Source organism: Sitophilus oryzae, unplaced genomic scaffold (genome assembly GCF_002938485.1).
Source record: "Sitophilus oryzae breed Bouriz unplaced genomic scaffold, Soryzae_2.0 scaffold_1113_pilon_pilon, whole genome shotgun sequence".
NCBI lineage: Eukaryota > Metazoa > Arthropoda > Insecta > Coleoptera > Curculionidae > Sitophilus > Sitophilus oryzae.
The window spans coordinates 413,142-429,509 of record NW_022145742.1 but is presented as its reverse complement, the minus strand read 5'-3'; the positions used below and the strand labels follow the sequence as shown (position 1 = coordinate 429,509).

The 16,368-nt window shown below is 29.8% G+C and overlaps 1 protein-coding gene and 1 long non-coding RNA gene across 2 annotated transcripts; one reads left to right on the top strand and one right to left on the bottom strand.

The window, feature by feature from the left end:
• Positions 1 to 824: 824 nt before the first annotated feature.
• Positions 825 to 16,232, bottom strand: LOC115882750 (peroxisomal membrane protein 11C-like). The gene is made up of 5 exons (XM_030900984.1): positions 15,854 to 16,232; positions 15,612 to 15,788; positions 15,375 to 15,556; positions 1,166 to 1,225; positions 825 to 1,110 (listed from the first exon to the last, which is right to left on the bottom strand). The coding sequence occupies exons 1-5, from the start codon at positions 15,923 to 15,925 to the stop codon at positions 903 to 905; spliced, it is 699 nt and encodes a 232-aa protein (XP_030756844.1). The 5' UTR covers positions 15,926 to 16,232; the 3' UTR covers positions 825 to 902.
• Positions 6,089 to 6,816, top strand: LOC115882755. The gene is made up of 3 exons (XR_004050243.1): positions 6,089 to 6,368; positions 6,418 to 6,672; positions 6,727 to 6,816. It is a non-coding gene; the product is annotated as an uncharacterized LOC115882755 (long non-coding RNA).
• Positions 16,233 to 16,368: the final 136 nt, after the last annotated feature.

Genomic DNA, 16,368 nt, shown 5'->3' with positions numbered 1-16,368 from the left:
CCAATTTTTTTGCAATCGATTTCAGCACCGACTCCAGTACCGATTTCGATTTTGCCGGTGTGTGAAAGCGCTTTAAGGGCCTCACTACTTCCAATTGACTTCGGAAATACTATACAAGATTGTTAACTTAAGAATTATAAAAAAATCATATTGATTTATTTAATTTACTTAAAGTGATTGTGAGTTCACTTGTCCGGAATTTCCAAAAGCCTTTATGGAAACCCTACACTAAAACTATAAGTATTGGGCGTCAGGCGAAATACAAAAAAGGCGTGTTTAAAAATAAATAGGTAACTATATAGAATGAGGATGATTCCTAATTATTGTAATCTTTGATTCTAATTAACGTTGTAAAATTCTTATTAGGTTATGGTAGAAATATATGTAAGATAAAAATTATGTTAAAAAGATGATTGTGTTAGTGATTACTCAGGTGACAAAAAATTTCGAGTGTCACTTGAGATTAAATATAGGAAACAAACTATTTTTAAAAAACCTTTACTAAAATTAATTTTACGTTTTTGCATTGTGTCGTGATAAAATATAAAAAATTCTGGAAGTTATCATATAGGATTTGAAGTTGAACTTTAACCGTCAACAACTTTCAAAGAACGTTCAATAAGAATATGTAGGTATTTTCATCATCGTGAACGATTTTCACAGTAATTAAAAAAAATGTTGTGTATGATAAACAAACAATTCTAAACAACTTTTTTCTGAAGAAATTTCACATAATTTTTTTGATAATCCAATCATAAAAACATCGTATTTCTTTGGCAATTGGAAACTAACAATAAATGGAAATTAACCATAAAAAAACACTATTTTAACATAATGTAGAAAAATAGTTTATTCAATAAAACAGATGTACATACATTAACAAAGTATAAAATATTTACAAATTATTTCAACCACCTTTTGTAAATCATTAAATATATACCCAAAACAGAAGAACTTGTACCTATAATACCAATATGCCAAGGTTTTAATCTAGACGACCAAAGAAATCCTGGCGGTAGAGTATTTACAGCGTGTACAAAATCCATACACAACCGTATTAAGTTCCACAAATGATATTTCTTAATGTTTCGTAGTTGTTCTCCTGATATACTAAAAATGCGATTTATTATAACCTTAAATGGAGAAAAAATATACCAAACCCTACTTTTTTTCTTTTGAAAAACAGTCTTTGTGCATCTCCAGTAAGAATAAATACCTCATGGTCCTAAAAAAAAGGAAATTATTGAAAATGTAACTAATGACTATAACAGAGGGTGGAGGGTGATTTTTGAAAAATCCACATCAGGTTCCCTATTAACATTAACAGTAGTTACATTATAAAGAGATTCTCACAGATATAGGAGGCTAAAAAGAAATTTATTTTCCTTTAAATTTGATTTTTTTTAATATTCAGTCGATTTTTTAAATTTTGACAGCAACGCTCGGTGCGACAGAAGTCAGAACTTTTCGGCTCTCCCAAGTAGCATTTTCACGACTTGCGACCACATGTTTACTAAACACAACGTTGGATTAGTTACAAAAAATAGTTAGCTCCGTACCTTGGGTATTAAAATAAATGTAAACGTTGTTGTAACGTTGTGCCGACGTTGAACTAGTACTACAACAAAGTAAAAGCTTTTGCGACGTCGAATAAACGTTGTCTACTTATTCCAACCTTATGTAAACGTCGTCTGTTTTACTAATTCCAACGTTGTTTAGATTTCCTTATTCTTACGATGGTAGGACGTCGAGCCACTACCTTTTTGCAACTGTATTGAACCATAACCTTAAATCTTAAAATTTCACTTCACTGTTCTGTTCAGTCAGACAGTTCAGTGCTGTTTTTGTTTTTATAAAAAAACTTAATTAAAATGGGACGTAAGAAAGGCACATGTAAATCTAAATTTAAATATACATCGACATATTACCGATACTTTATCAACTCCCTCGTTTATTTAGAATATAGAGGGCGGCACAAGCTAGACTCTAGGATGACTAAATTAGGATATGAAATTAGGCAATCTTGCGACTAGTATACAACCTGTTAAGACTGAACTGCGACTTTATTAGTCCAGGTATGCGACTACTCGAACTAGTCCATCTTCCTGCTTTTTGAATACATTAACTTTAAATATTTGACCCTAAACAACGCGCGGAAACAATTTTTTTTTCGACTGCGAATAAATTATTCTCATTTTACTAAAAAAAATTTCAAGAAATTTTTTAAAACTTCTTTAATTTTAATGCCCATTAGTATTTTTCAAAGTAGAAACAATGCATTTATCAATAAAGTTGTTTGGGTTTAACTTTTTTGCCTTGGGTAACGAGTTACAGAGTCGGTTAAAGTGTTTCAATAATTATGATCTTCAAACATCCTCCACACTTAAATCCTTTTGTTTTGTTTTCCTTTACTGCCATCTGGCATATGTCTCTAACTAAATCATAAAAATAATATTTTTACTATAATTATCCCAATTTAGGATAAAACGCGACTTAGACGCCATATTATTATAGTTTTGTATTTCTGTGAATTAGGATTTTAAACAACGTTGCAGTTTGTACTAAATTAGGCTGCTAGCCAACGTAGGTATCCAACGTCGTTTCGACCCAAAAATTATTCTCCAAACTAGTGCAGACTTAGTGCAGACTAGGGTTGGCACGAGGTTGTGCCGACGTTGCGCACCGACGTTTGGTCGCGTGACACAACGTTGTCCCGACGTCCAAATGCTGCTTGGGCTGTATTTCACCAGTGGCGGCTCGTGATCCGTATGACTGGGTAGGCGACAAAATTTTAGTTGCGTTCTATTTGCCCCCCTCCCTACAACAATACCCTAACCCAGTTCGTAAATATTTGTATATTATCTCTGGGTTGAAAACATAGCTCAAGAATATTTAGGACAAAACTAAAGCAAAAATGACAACATTCAACGTAATGACATAATGTACAAGTATATGTTTTTTTTATCTATTACTATGGAGTTACTATGGGCAAAGCTATGGGGTACATCATAGAATTTGATTTTATTTTTATTTATTTACGTAAACTTAAAAATTGGTAGTATTGAGAGAAAGAATAACTATGTTTTATATATTAAATTAATGAGTCGGTCTTTTGATAAAGAAAAGTTATTTAATATTATATCAGTAAATTCATCAGATTGTTGAAGAGCTGTGAAAAGATCTTTTTAGATTGAAAGTAAGGCATGTGGTGATAAACGTTCATTTTTCATGGAATCTCTACTATAAATTTTAATGTATTTCAAACATGAAAAATGTCTCTAAACCCAAGTACTTGTAAATGGTGTAGTAACAATCAAAACAAACAATTTGAAAGCCTCTGGAAATATATTTCCAGGATTATTCTCCTCAAATTATTTTATAATCGAAATTATCATATCTATTATTATTAATACCTGCAATTTATTCATTAATTTATATTGTTCAATAACATTTCTGTTTGTTAAATCAATATTAAATGCGTTGGAAATGTATCAATATAACAAGTTTGTTAAATCAGATATTAAATGCGTTGGAAAATGTTTATAGGATTCTTTAAATTTCGGATTTATTAGGGTAAATAAAAATAATTGAGACATACGAATACCTATCTGCAAACCTTATTTCTAAATGTATAACAATGTTATCTAATATTTCATAAAATAACATTTATTAACATATCGAATTGAATTAGCACACTGAGACTTTTCTGTAATATCTGTTGTATCGTCTTGCACTGAATAAAATAACGCGCTCTTTTATTTCGGATTCTTTTATTTTTGTGGCGTGTTCTGAAATACAACCGCTTATATCATTTTGAATAAGATTTCCAATTTGTTTTAAACGTTTTTTTTTTAATTTTCATATAAAAGTTTTAAATGTTACGTATAATAAATCATGAAATATCCCCTTAACGAAATGTGATATATCCCCTTATGAAATATCCAGAATATCCCCTTAACTTCCGAGCCTACCGATCCTGTCCACGACTTCATGCGAAACCGACCGGAGATTTCGCCTATGCCCCGCCTTAATACGATATAATATACCCTCCGACTAACGTCGCGTCGCTACGGCACGATGAATTAGACAGGGACAGAAGACTGCCGTACGTCGTGCATCGACTCTGATAACAGGCGATATAGAAATCGCCGAACAAGGGCGTGTGCATATATGTATATGCTATAACGGTCAAAATTATTTTGTTTTTGTACGCCAGCGGTAGTGATTATTTTAATATACAAGACTAAACAAATATTAAATTAATATTGATTATTACAACACACTACGGTGTATTAACAGTATTTTATGTATTGGCAACATTAATAGTAAATAATGTAATGTAATAAACCGCTTAAATTCTCCCAAAATTTTAGGGTAGTCGCCGCCCAAGGACTGTATATATTCTAAAGGACTGTTCGATCGCGTCAAATCGCCGCTGTCGAGTCGCCGTGGAATGCTACGTCACGCGCTGACCACCGCTCCACAGTGCGGCGGATGGTTATTCTAGCGGGTCAAAATCTCAAGAGCAATATTTGGGACTTAAAATCTAAGAACGTAGCAAATGGTCTAATATATAGCAACTATATGGTTAAATTTATTTATTTATTAACAACTTAATTTATTAATAAATAAATAAAAGATAATAAAACTATGATATTATTCGTACATCGACACACAAAAACCGGTACTGTAAACTATTGCTAAATACATAAAATTATGATATCAAAAAACTATTTAGCAGTTTTTTTTAAATTAATTTGTAATCTTGTGACACCCTTTATAATTTAATTTAAAAAAATATATTTTATTTTGAAAATAATAAATAAGATAGATATTTTAATTTTAATTTTAACACTCTGTAATTGTAAATTCATATATAGTAAGTATCTAAGTCAATTTTTTAAACTCAGTGCCTTTTGATGGAGTTGTTTTGTTTTTATATATTGTTACGGATTCCGTGGGTCCACTATTTAAACTCACGATAAATACTTAACGAATTTATTTGTTTCACTCTGTACACACAACTTATACTATTTACAACACAACTTATGCAACTACTATTACTCTAACGGTATTTCGCGGTATTTTCAAATTTCAGACTTTCTTCAGACTGCAAACTTCAAACTTGTCCAACTGTCAAAGCGCAGGCCTTATATACCCCAATCCACTTAATTTCTTCTTAAAATCCTCTTGAATCGCATTTCCGACACCAATTGTTACGGATTCCGTGGGTCCACTATTTGAACTCACGATAAAATACTTAACGAATTTATTTGTTTCACTCTGTACACACAACTTATACTATTTACAACACAACTTATGCAACTACTATTACTCTAACGGTATTTCGCGGCATTTTCAAATTTCAGACTTTCTTCAGACTGCAAACTTCAAACTTGTCCAACTGTCAAAGCGCAGGCCTTATATACCCCCTGGCGGTTGTTTCTAGATTTTTCTAAAGAATTCTATAATTTTCTTTACTTTCTGGGCGAATGCGCCAGGTTCCTCAATGCATGTTGCGATTTTTTAGCAGTATGCAGTTATGCAACCAGTAATACACCTTGACAATATCGATATTTGAAAAAAAAGAGAAAGTTTGATATCTGCAGAACAAAAGTACGAAGGATTTTAACAAATAATATACGTACAGTAGAAAAGTACATACCTTTGGCAATCTTCAACATAATTTGGCTTTCTAATTAAATGTATAAGCACTTGTAAATATTTTGTTTTCGTATGATCTCTGCCTTGCTGAGCAGAAAACTACCAAATTTGGTTGATAAAAATGTATCGAAATACAAAGAATATTCATGCATTTTTGTATCATTTGGAATGTCTACTATTTATTCTTATCGGTACACATTTTTTGGCTATTTCTAACCAAATACTTTTGTCCCGCTAAATTTATCTTCCAACGCACTGTGCGCTCGTCTGTCAAATGCAAAAATAACTGTCGCTGTCTAAAATCTTTAGCGCCAACTTCAACTCGGTCAGTAGATGACGTAAAAAACTGACAGTGCAGGAAGATAGGAATCGAACTATCCTTATCTCTATAGCACAGAATAGATATCAATTCATAGCACAGAATTGATATCTATTCTTGAGGATACATTAAAATACGCAACCAACCGTCATTGAACCGTCCAATCAGATCAAAGGAGTAATCGTCGTAGATCGTGCCTTATCGATAATGTTCGGTGCCTGGAGAAAATTGACAATTGACAAGAGAATTGTTTTATTATTTTTGACTTTTTAGTTCGTTTAATTTAATAATTACTAAAACCAGTAGTTCGAAAGATATATTTAAAAATAAAAGATAAAAATCCAAAAAATTAATTATCTATTAACGTGGATTTGGACGACAATAGGTAAGAACACTAAACTTATTTCTATATTCGATATAAACTTGTTTATTAGGTTTTTAGTTTGTGATGTTTCATGTGATGATCATTTTCATGCATCGTCTTTGAATTGACATGAGGATATCTATGGAAAAGTAACTAATCTGAAAGTAAGCCAACATATCGTTTGTCCTTTGTGTGCTAAAGAAAAGATTTTCTTTTCGCATCGTGAGGAAGTATTACATCAATTAAAAAATGTTAGGAAGTTGATTACTTGTCATGGAAAAGTATACCAATGGAAATTATTTGTTAAAGAAGTATAATTCTAAGGGTAAATTTTATTATAATTAGTAACCTGTCTATTTTTTATACGTAGATGTTTCAGGTTTTAAGAATAAATTGGTTGAACCCAAAATCTGGAGGAAGTACCTATATCCATACACAGAATATGCCCATTAAAAATACTAGTCCAAATGATTGGGTTGATTCTTGGGTTATTCTTTTTTTCAACCTCGACAGAAATTTCATCATTAGAAATTGACCCTAGTAGTTCTTTAGTTTCAGTAATATCCATAGATCTATTACATTTGATGATAATTTTATCCTTAGTTCTTGTTATTTTATTATATTGGATATTTTTGTTTGTTGTTAATAACTGTTTAGTTTTATTGTGCACATTGTTTATTTGTTCTTTTTGTTACACTGGACGATAATAGCTGGTACAATCTCGATATTTTCAAATTTGTTATAGGTTACTTTCGTAGCTTGTGCAAATGATTTCATCTCAATTTGATTTTTTGTTTTTCTAAATTAACTAGTTTCTCTTTAATCAAAGTTAGGTTTTCATTTTGCAAAATTATGTTTTGTTTTAAGACATTATTTTTATCTGTAATTTCTTCTATTAGTTGATCTTTATCATTAATTTTGTCTTTGAGCAAATTGATAATTGAGTCACTTTTAGTAACAGAAACTTCATTGGTGACATGACTAGTTAGATCATTAGAAGGATTATTATTACCTTTTAGTATCATTCTTCTGAGATTTTCATTTTCTAAAGCTAGTTTATTCTTGTTTTGTATTACTTTTTTGAGAAGCAGTTTTAGCAAACCCATATCACATTCGGAGTCTAAATCTATATTGGTATTTGAGGTTATGTCATCATTACCACAACATATAATAGTGCTTTTATCTATTATTTTAAATTTATCATAGTCTCTCAAAAGACAACTAACATGATAGACCTTTCCACACAATATGCAATTAATGGAGCTACAAGCTTTTTTAGCACAACACTGATAGCTATAACTTTTTAACTTAATATTAGGCGGGACGGGATGAGATACGTCATCCTCGTCCGCCATCTCGGATGATCAAAGTGATAAATATTGATTATGATTTGGGAAATGAAAACATAGAAAATATAAAGGAAGATATCTTAATACGTAATGATCTGAAAGATGAAGCTGATAAATTTGACATTGTGTATAAATACTTAAATGAAGACAATAAAATATGGACTATTATAGTTGAAGTAAGTTCATATTCTTATGCTAAAATCATGGATACTAAGAAACTTTATGTTGGAACGAATAGATGTCCTGTGTTTGATGATTTCAACTTAAACATATGTTACAAGTGTTCAAAGTATGGTCATAGTAGTAAGAAATGTAGAAATAATGAAATATGTGGTTATTGTGCTCAGAATCATTCGAGCAAAAACTGTCAACAAAAGGACGACACTAAATGTTCTAATTGTATAGACTTTAATAATAGATATAATCAAAATGGGCCGATCAACCATGCAGCTGGAAATAGGAATATCTGCCCATCTTACAAAGCACTTCTTGGTAAATGCATCGCTAAAACAGACTATCCATATAATCCACTCAACAACACAAGTACTATCATAAGTAAGAAGGCAACAAATATTGCAAGAAATAATAATGGCTCTTAATTTGGATTTTCTTGATGACATACAGAAAGATTTGATACATAGTGAAGAAAGCTGTAATGATGTGGAAGCTTTCAATAGAAATGTAAATAGTAATGATAATATAGTACTAAATATAAATATTAGGAGCATAGATGCTAATTTTGAAAGCCTAGAAATTTTTGTTGCAAGCTTGTATATCAAACCTTTTTATATTTTGTTGTACTGAATCTTGGAACATTGTAAATAATAATTTTTATAATTTGGCAGGCTATAGAATGTATTACAATGAAAGTAAGTTGAATAGGGCTGACGGTGTTGTTATCTATATAAAAGTGATATCATAGAGGAAACTGAAATTATCGAGGTTAATAAATTAAATATAATAAACACTTCTATCAAAATGAATAATGGTAACAACATTGAAATATCGGCTTTATATAGATCTCATAGTATAACCAAAGCTGAATTTATTTATAATTTAAAATCATATTTAAATGAAGTTAAAAAATATAGAAATCACTTTGTGGTTCGTGATTTCAACATTGATTTGCTAAAATGTGATATTTACTCGCAAGAATTTTTAAATAATTTTCTTGAAATGGGGTTTGTACCAGGTTTCCAGAACACCACTAGACCATCGAATACAGAAAATATTAGTGGGACTTGCATTGATAATATTTTTTATAAAATTGATAACTTAAATGTAAAAACTTATACAATTAAAAATACTATAACGGATCACTATACTCTACTTGTTAAAATAAAAAAGAATAAACTATTTCAAGAAATAAAACAAACTAAAAATTTTAATATAAACTACAACATATTATTGAACAATGCATGTAACACTAACTGGAATGAAGTGTACAATATGAATGATCCAGATGTTGCTATTAATTTTCTAATCTCGAGCATTAAAAATTGTATTAGTAATTCAATGATTGTGAACAATAAGAAAACGAGACATAGAAAGAACTGGATTACTAATGATATTATACAATTATGTAATAAGAAAGATAAACTGTACCATGAGTGGATTAAAGATAGAAGCAATGATGAATTAAAATTAAAGTACAAACAATTTACGAATAGGCTAAGTATAATTATTAAACATGCTAAAATAAATTTTGATAAGAATCAAATTAGAAACAACGCTAATAACACAAGAAAACTGTGGGATTTTGTAAATGCTAAAATATCAAAGAAAACCAAAAAAGAAACAAAGATTGACTATTTAATAAACGAGAACAACCAAAAACTTACTGACAACTTACAGATAGTAAATACAATTAATAATTATTTTAGCTCAGTTGGAAGAAAATTGAGTAATAAAATAGTAAAGCCACTGGATCAGTCATTGAGAATGCCAAAATTAAATAAGAAAACTATATTCATAGAACCTACCAGTCCTATAGAGATTTATAATATAATTACTAAATTTGAATTCAAAAATGGTGGAGTCGATATGATCAATACTAAAGTATTAAAAACCATTGCTGATTTTATAGTAGAGCCACTAAGTTACATATTCAACTTATGCATCGAGAAATCGACTTGGCCGGTAGCACTTAAATTAGCTGATATAGTTCCCATACATAAAAGTTCAAGTAAATCTATGGTATCTAACTACAGACCTATCTCTTTAATCTCGAATATTGCAAAAATTTTTGAAAAAATTGTTCATTCAAGAATTTATAAATTTATTATAAATTGTAATATTTTATCTAAAAAACAATTTGGTTTTATTAAAAGAATAGGAACTGCAGACGCTTTAAATCATATAACTAACATCATTTATAACAAATTAGACAAAAGCAAACCAGTATTAATAACTTTTTTAGATCTGGCAAAAGCCTTTGACACGGTAGATCATGGTATATTATTGGATAAGCTTTCATGTATGGGAATTAGAGGCAAGGCCAATGAACTAATGAAAAGTTATCTTGAGCATAGAAAGCAGAGAGTTAAAATTAATGATTATATAAGCGAGAATAAAGATGTAACTATTGGAGTGCCTCAAGGAACTATCCTTGGGCCATTGATGTTTATTTTATATGTAAATGATTTATTAATTGGCATACAGGATGGTTGTATAATATCGTATGCAGATGATACTGCAATCATTGCTACTGAGGACACTTGGGAGCAAAGTATTAAAAAAATGAATGAACTACTAGATAAGGTTGCAAATTGGCTTGCACTTAATAAACTGTCTTTAAATATTGATAAGACTGTTTTCATGACTTTTGGAAATTACTCAGATAGTGTTCCTAAATTAGTTGAAATAAAAATTAAAGACATATATGTAAAAAGAGTTGATTGTTGTAAATATTTGGGTATTATTTTTGACTCTAATGTAAAATGGGATAAACAAATTGAATATCTGATTAGCAAGACTAAATATTTAATTTTTGTTTTCTATAAACTAAGAAAATACATGGATGTTGAAATGCTTAGAACAATTTATTATGCCTTCTTTCAAAGTGTTATTAGTTATGGTATTATAGCATGGGGTGGTGCTTATGATAACTATTTTACGCTATTAAATACATTACAGAGAAGAATACTGAAAGTAATCAACAACAACTCTTTTGTAATAGACAAAAATCCATTAAGTATTGAACAAATTTATAACTTAGAAGCAATAACTTTTCACTATGAGATCTTAAAAAACAAATATATAAACTCCAAAAGTATTACAAGAAACAAAAACATAATTATACCAAAAAATAGCAAAAGAATAAGTGATAAAGACAGTTACATTAAAGCGATAAAAATTTTCAATCTCTTACCAACTGAATTGAAAAATTTAACAGTGGAAAAGAAAAATTTGAAGAGAACTATCAGGTTTTGGCTAAAGCGGAATACTGATCGCCTGTAGCTTAAGTTATAAGTAATTGATCTTTATTTTTGTTTGTATTTATATTTATTTTTGTTTTTTAGTTTTTTAGTTTTTAGTTGTTAATTTTTTAAGTTAAACCGGTCCGCGTACAGAGCTCTGTCTCTCTGCGGTTTATCATGTATTTCTACATTGTAAATTAACTGGTATTAATAAATAAATAATAAATAAATAAATAAATAAATTTGCTTTAATGGTAGACAATTATTCAATACAAATTAACTTTTTAAGTGACTGAAATATTAAATAGTTTAGAATATGGTATAACAATGTAAAAAAATATTATTTTCAGGAACGATTAGGGCCCGATATATTTGAAACTCATGTTGGACATAGTATTGAGTTGGGTAGAATATTATTCTACGTTAAGTGAGGGTATCAGATACCTATTGTATTGTGTAATATATACATTAGAATTGTTGGTTTTTTCATATTTGTTTTATTTATTATTTTACTTACAAGTTATATAAAGTTAACACTAAAATCTACTTTTTGACTTATATAAGTTAGTCTGTGGTTTAATGCGTGATTACATCCACATGATTTCAAGTTTTTAAAATATAAATATTATAACTGGCTTTAAAAAATTCCATTAAACTGTTAAAAGTGTAATTTATTTCAAAATAAATATACATATATAGGTATATATTAATATCAAAAAATATTTTTATTTCCTTAACACCAATTTAATCATCACATACATATGTATAAACATTTATTTACGTTATTTCAAATGAAGACCACAGGAAAAACCAGCTTTGTTCATTTTAACTGGAGCCGAGAAAATGCAATTACGAGTGAACTACTCTGGTTTTTCTCCTGTAGGGCAAAATAACTAAGCTGTAATATCTCTGGGACTAAGCATATTATTATTGCTTTCTTTGATGGTGCCTCGAATAATGCTAACACTTGCCTATAAAATTGTCTCGCTATCAATTTCTATGAAAATGTAACATATTATCTGGTTTTTTCCATGTAGTCTTCAAATGATCTAAAAATTCAGCAGGAATGATCCATTATGCAGCAAACACACTAATGTTGAATCATGGGAAGCTTTTTATGTGGGCATTTCACAAATAAAATGAAATGTCTGATCAAAAAAACTGAAAATGCATAAAACAGATAGTAAGCTTTATAAATACATACATATATATAAATAATCATACCTACATCTCTTTATGTCGTACAATCCAACCGATATTTTAATATTCTAGCCCAAGTAAATAATCAAAAATGCACTTTTTATATCAAAAGCAGTAATGTTATCAAGGGTTCCAATTAATATCCAGGATTTAAAAAAAACACGATCCTAATTCTTATTATTTTTCTAAATACGTATTGTCTGATAGGCAATTACAAAATATAAATCTGATGTGAATAGAAAAATAAAGTAAAAACAGGTAAAAACAACAACAAAAATTCTAACCAAAGATTTAACCGTCATACGACATGAGCATCACGTGATTGCACAATACCCAACGATAGGGTACGTACCTCTTTCATCTGATTGGACGGTTGGTTGCGTATTTTAATGTATCCTCTATTCTTGTGTCTATAGTATCCTTGGTCGCCGCCTACCTTGCCGACCCTGACGAGCCTACCCTTTCACGCAGTCCCGGTTACGGTTCATGTTGATCGCATTGAAATAATATTAAAATTTTGGCTTTGTCATATATTTTAAGTATTTTAGTTTTTACTAGTGCAGTTATTGATTTTATTGAAACTGTAAAATTCTTAGATAGGAAGTTTGCAGCGGCGTAGCGTAACGTCAATACAAGGGGGTTTTGGAATTAAAATCGATCTTATTTTTTAAATTGATATAGATTGTGTTCATGGTTGTGTATGTTTTGTCAAATTGGACGTCAAGTGGCCAAATTCAAAATTTCGGGACAGACCAGAGGCCCGATTCTGTAAACATATTTCCTGTCTAGTGACTCATCAATCCTATACAAATAGCATAGGCTAGACAAGAAATTTCTTGCACGGAGCTTACAGAATCCCACTGCAGATTTCTAAGATTACATGAAATATTCTATAATAGCATGTAGAATGTATGGGAGGGGGGTTAATCACCGCGACCTTATATACCGGGTGCGTCTCAAATGTGGCTCCCCCAATAACTTTTTTATTTTTTCAGTTAAAAAACGAGATTTGGTATGTTAGTATATGACATAAATTAGGATTGATTAACGTATTCAACTGTTTTTGGTCACTTCCTGTTTCATCGGAAATTACTATAACTTTTGATTTTTAAATGGCACCCTCGGTATTTTTTTAATTTGTTCTATAGAAAATAACACTCTGAATAGAATGACATATCATATGTCAACTTATGACTTTTTCGCATATGGTTTATTCTTTGAATAAGAAGACTAAGGAAGGAGCATATCAAAAATCTTAGGTCCACCGCGATGGGCCTCAAAAATGGCCGACTTAAATTCCGGTTTATTAGTGCCGTTCTAATTTTATTTAAAAAATGTAAAACTATGATATAGGGTAGACGTGGGGTAGACCCAATATTTTTTTTTATTTTACGTTGTGAATAAATGTTGGTAGTTATTAAAATTGTTATAAAAATATAAAATTCAAATAAAAATAGATAAGTTATAATAATTATTTATAACCATAAACATCCGATACGCTACTGAAGCAGGTAAGTCAAATTGACGTATCTAAATTTTTTGACATCTAATCTTTGACAAGTAGTAAATAAAAGCAAAAATGCAAGAAAAAATATATAATTAGTTAATTTAAGTGAATTTCATAAATAATCGGTTTACTACACGTATGTATATTATATAGTCACTTACTAGCGAAAAGTTGTTCCATTATTTCACTCGATTTTTGCTGAGATCTACCGCACGCTACACAACCAACTATTTTTCGATAAGTGTCTTTTTCGATAAATCGCGATAGTGTCACTGTTAATTTAAGTTCTGCCACAATTTCCATCTAGATTTATTACCTTTATACAACTATCAGTAGTAGAATAAATAATAAATAACATAAAATAAGCTCCGTAAAGACTGACAAATCCACAAAATTTCAAATCAAATTTAAATGTGTCAAATGAATCGTCAAACAGAACTGTCAAGGATCCCCACCCTAGAGTGCTTTTTCCGTACACCATGCATTAATACATGGATAGCATTATGCTCCTTCCTTAGTCTTCTTATTCAAAGGGTTTATTTGAAATTATAACTTGCGGTTCGTAACGAAAATTTTACTCGAAATATACCAAGTGTGCGGTAGGTATCAAATTATTCGTAAAAAAATTCTTTTTGCAAATATACTGATGAGCCACCCTCGTTCCATTTGAAAAAGTTGACATATGATTAAAAATACTGGCCAGGACACAAGACACTAAAAACATTAAACGATCCAATCTATTTTTCCAAGGCTATCCTTGATTAAGAATTAGTGTTTTTAACATAACTCTAGATTGAAATTTAAAATACAATTTTTTATTAAGCGAGAATGTCAAAAGTTCACATATAATATGTCATTCTATTCAGAATGTCGTTTTGTATCAAATAATTAAAAAAATACCGAAAGTGCCATTTAAAAATCAAAAGTTTTAGTCATTTCCGGTGAAACAGGAAGTGACTAAAAACAATTGAACATGTCAATTAATGCTGATTTATGTCATATACTAAGGTACCAAGTGTCGTTATTTTATCTGAAAAAATAAAAAGTTATAGGGGTGAGCCACCTTTGAGACGCACCCGGTATCGATTGTGTCCTATTCTATAATAAGTAGGAGTGCTATTGATGAAGGTTCTTCTAGTTAAAAACTACAACGTTAATGCAATAATATACTTGTATCACCCTGTACACAGATAACATACAAAACTGTTGTAGACCCTGTATATCCATTAAAAATATTTTTTTACCCAGGTAATTTGTAGAAAAGAATAGAGTGAAAAACTCATGATGAAAATCAGATATGGAGCTTTTTTGGAACACTGATACTGGATTGCCCTATATTCTTAGAAATTTAAACCACTCAAACAAATACCTTTTTATATCTTACATAGGAAATATTCAAGATAAAATACCAAGGCAATATAAATTATAAAAATAAAACAATTCAATTCACTTAAGTTTAAACCAAACCAAATCAATTGATTTAAGTTGATCAGATCCAGTAAATAATTTTTTCCAACAATTGTTAGTAGGAACAGAATAAAACGGTACTTACTTCAAAATAGTTAAATATGTTGATAAAGCCCAACATAGGGAACTAGCATTATCCCATTTATTTGTATCGATACCTGTTAAAAGCTTATGTTTAGAGAGCCACGACATCTTTTCCATAGGCAAAAAGAGTTGATCAATTAAATTTGATACTACTCCTAAGTTGGCCATGTACTTATCAGGTTCCTAAAATATGTTTTTTCATAACGAAAAATATTGGTTTTGATATTTGCTACCATACATCTCTACCAAATCCATACTGTAAATTATTTTGTAATGCAGGAAGGTCGCTAAGTAAACGCAAAGTCGCTCTGGTAGCAGACATTTGTGAACCAAATATAGAGAACTTCTTTGCTAATACAGGATCGCTTTGAAGTTCTCCTAATAATTTTGCTAAATAACATAGTACTCTTAACACCTACAACACATTTTATACATTAGAAATCTTAATAGTAGATTACATTTTGTTTAATTTTGCCTTACCTTATCTCTTCCTTTATAAGATTCCAAAATAGTGCATGTTTCGTCTAATAAAGTAATAAAAATATCACCCATATCGACTAATAAGTTACTATTGTAGATAATTACCAATATTAACAATCAGACATACTTTATTAACACAAAATACCAGAAAATACTCTGTATCTTAGGTGTAGGCCTAGTAAATAAATAGCTTATCTACGCAATATCACTACTAATCATCATCATAATATATTTTTAGTCAATAATGTGATTTATGTATATTATACGAAACCAATAAGAATACGGAATGAATATCTGAAGAATATATTTAATTTAAAACGAGTTCCAGTTCCAAATTCCATTACGTACAATACTCGAATTTTATAATGGCCCGTGTATAACTGGTTCTATAATATTAATTCAAGTTATCTATTCTATGAATTTACATATGTATATGATATACATACATACGATGAGCATATGCTTCATATATGATAGTTAAGTAACCATATATAAAATATATATGATCTTCTTAT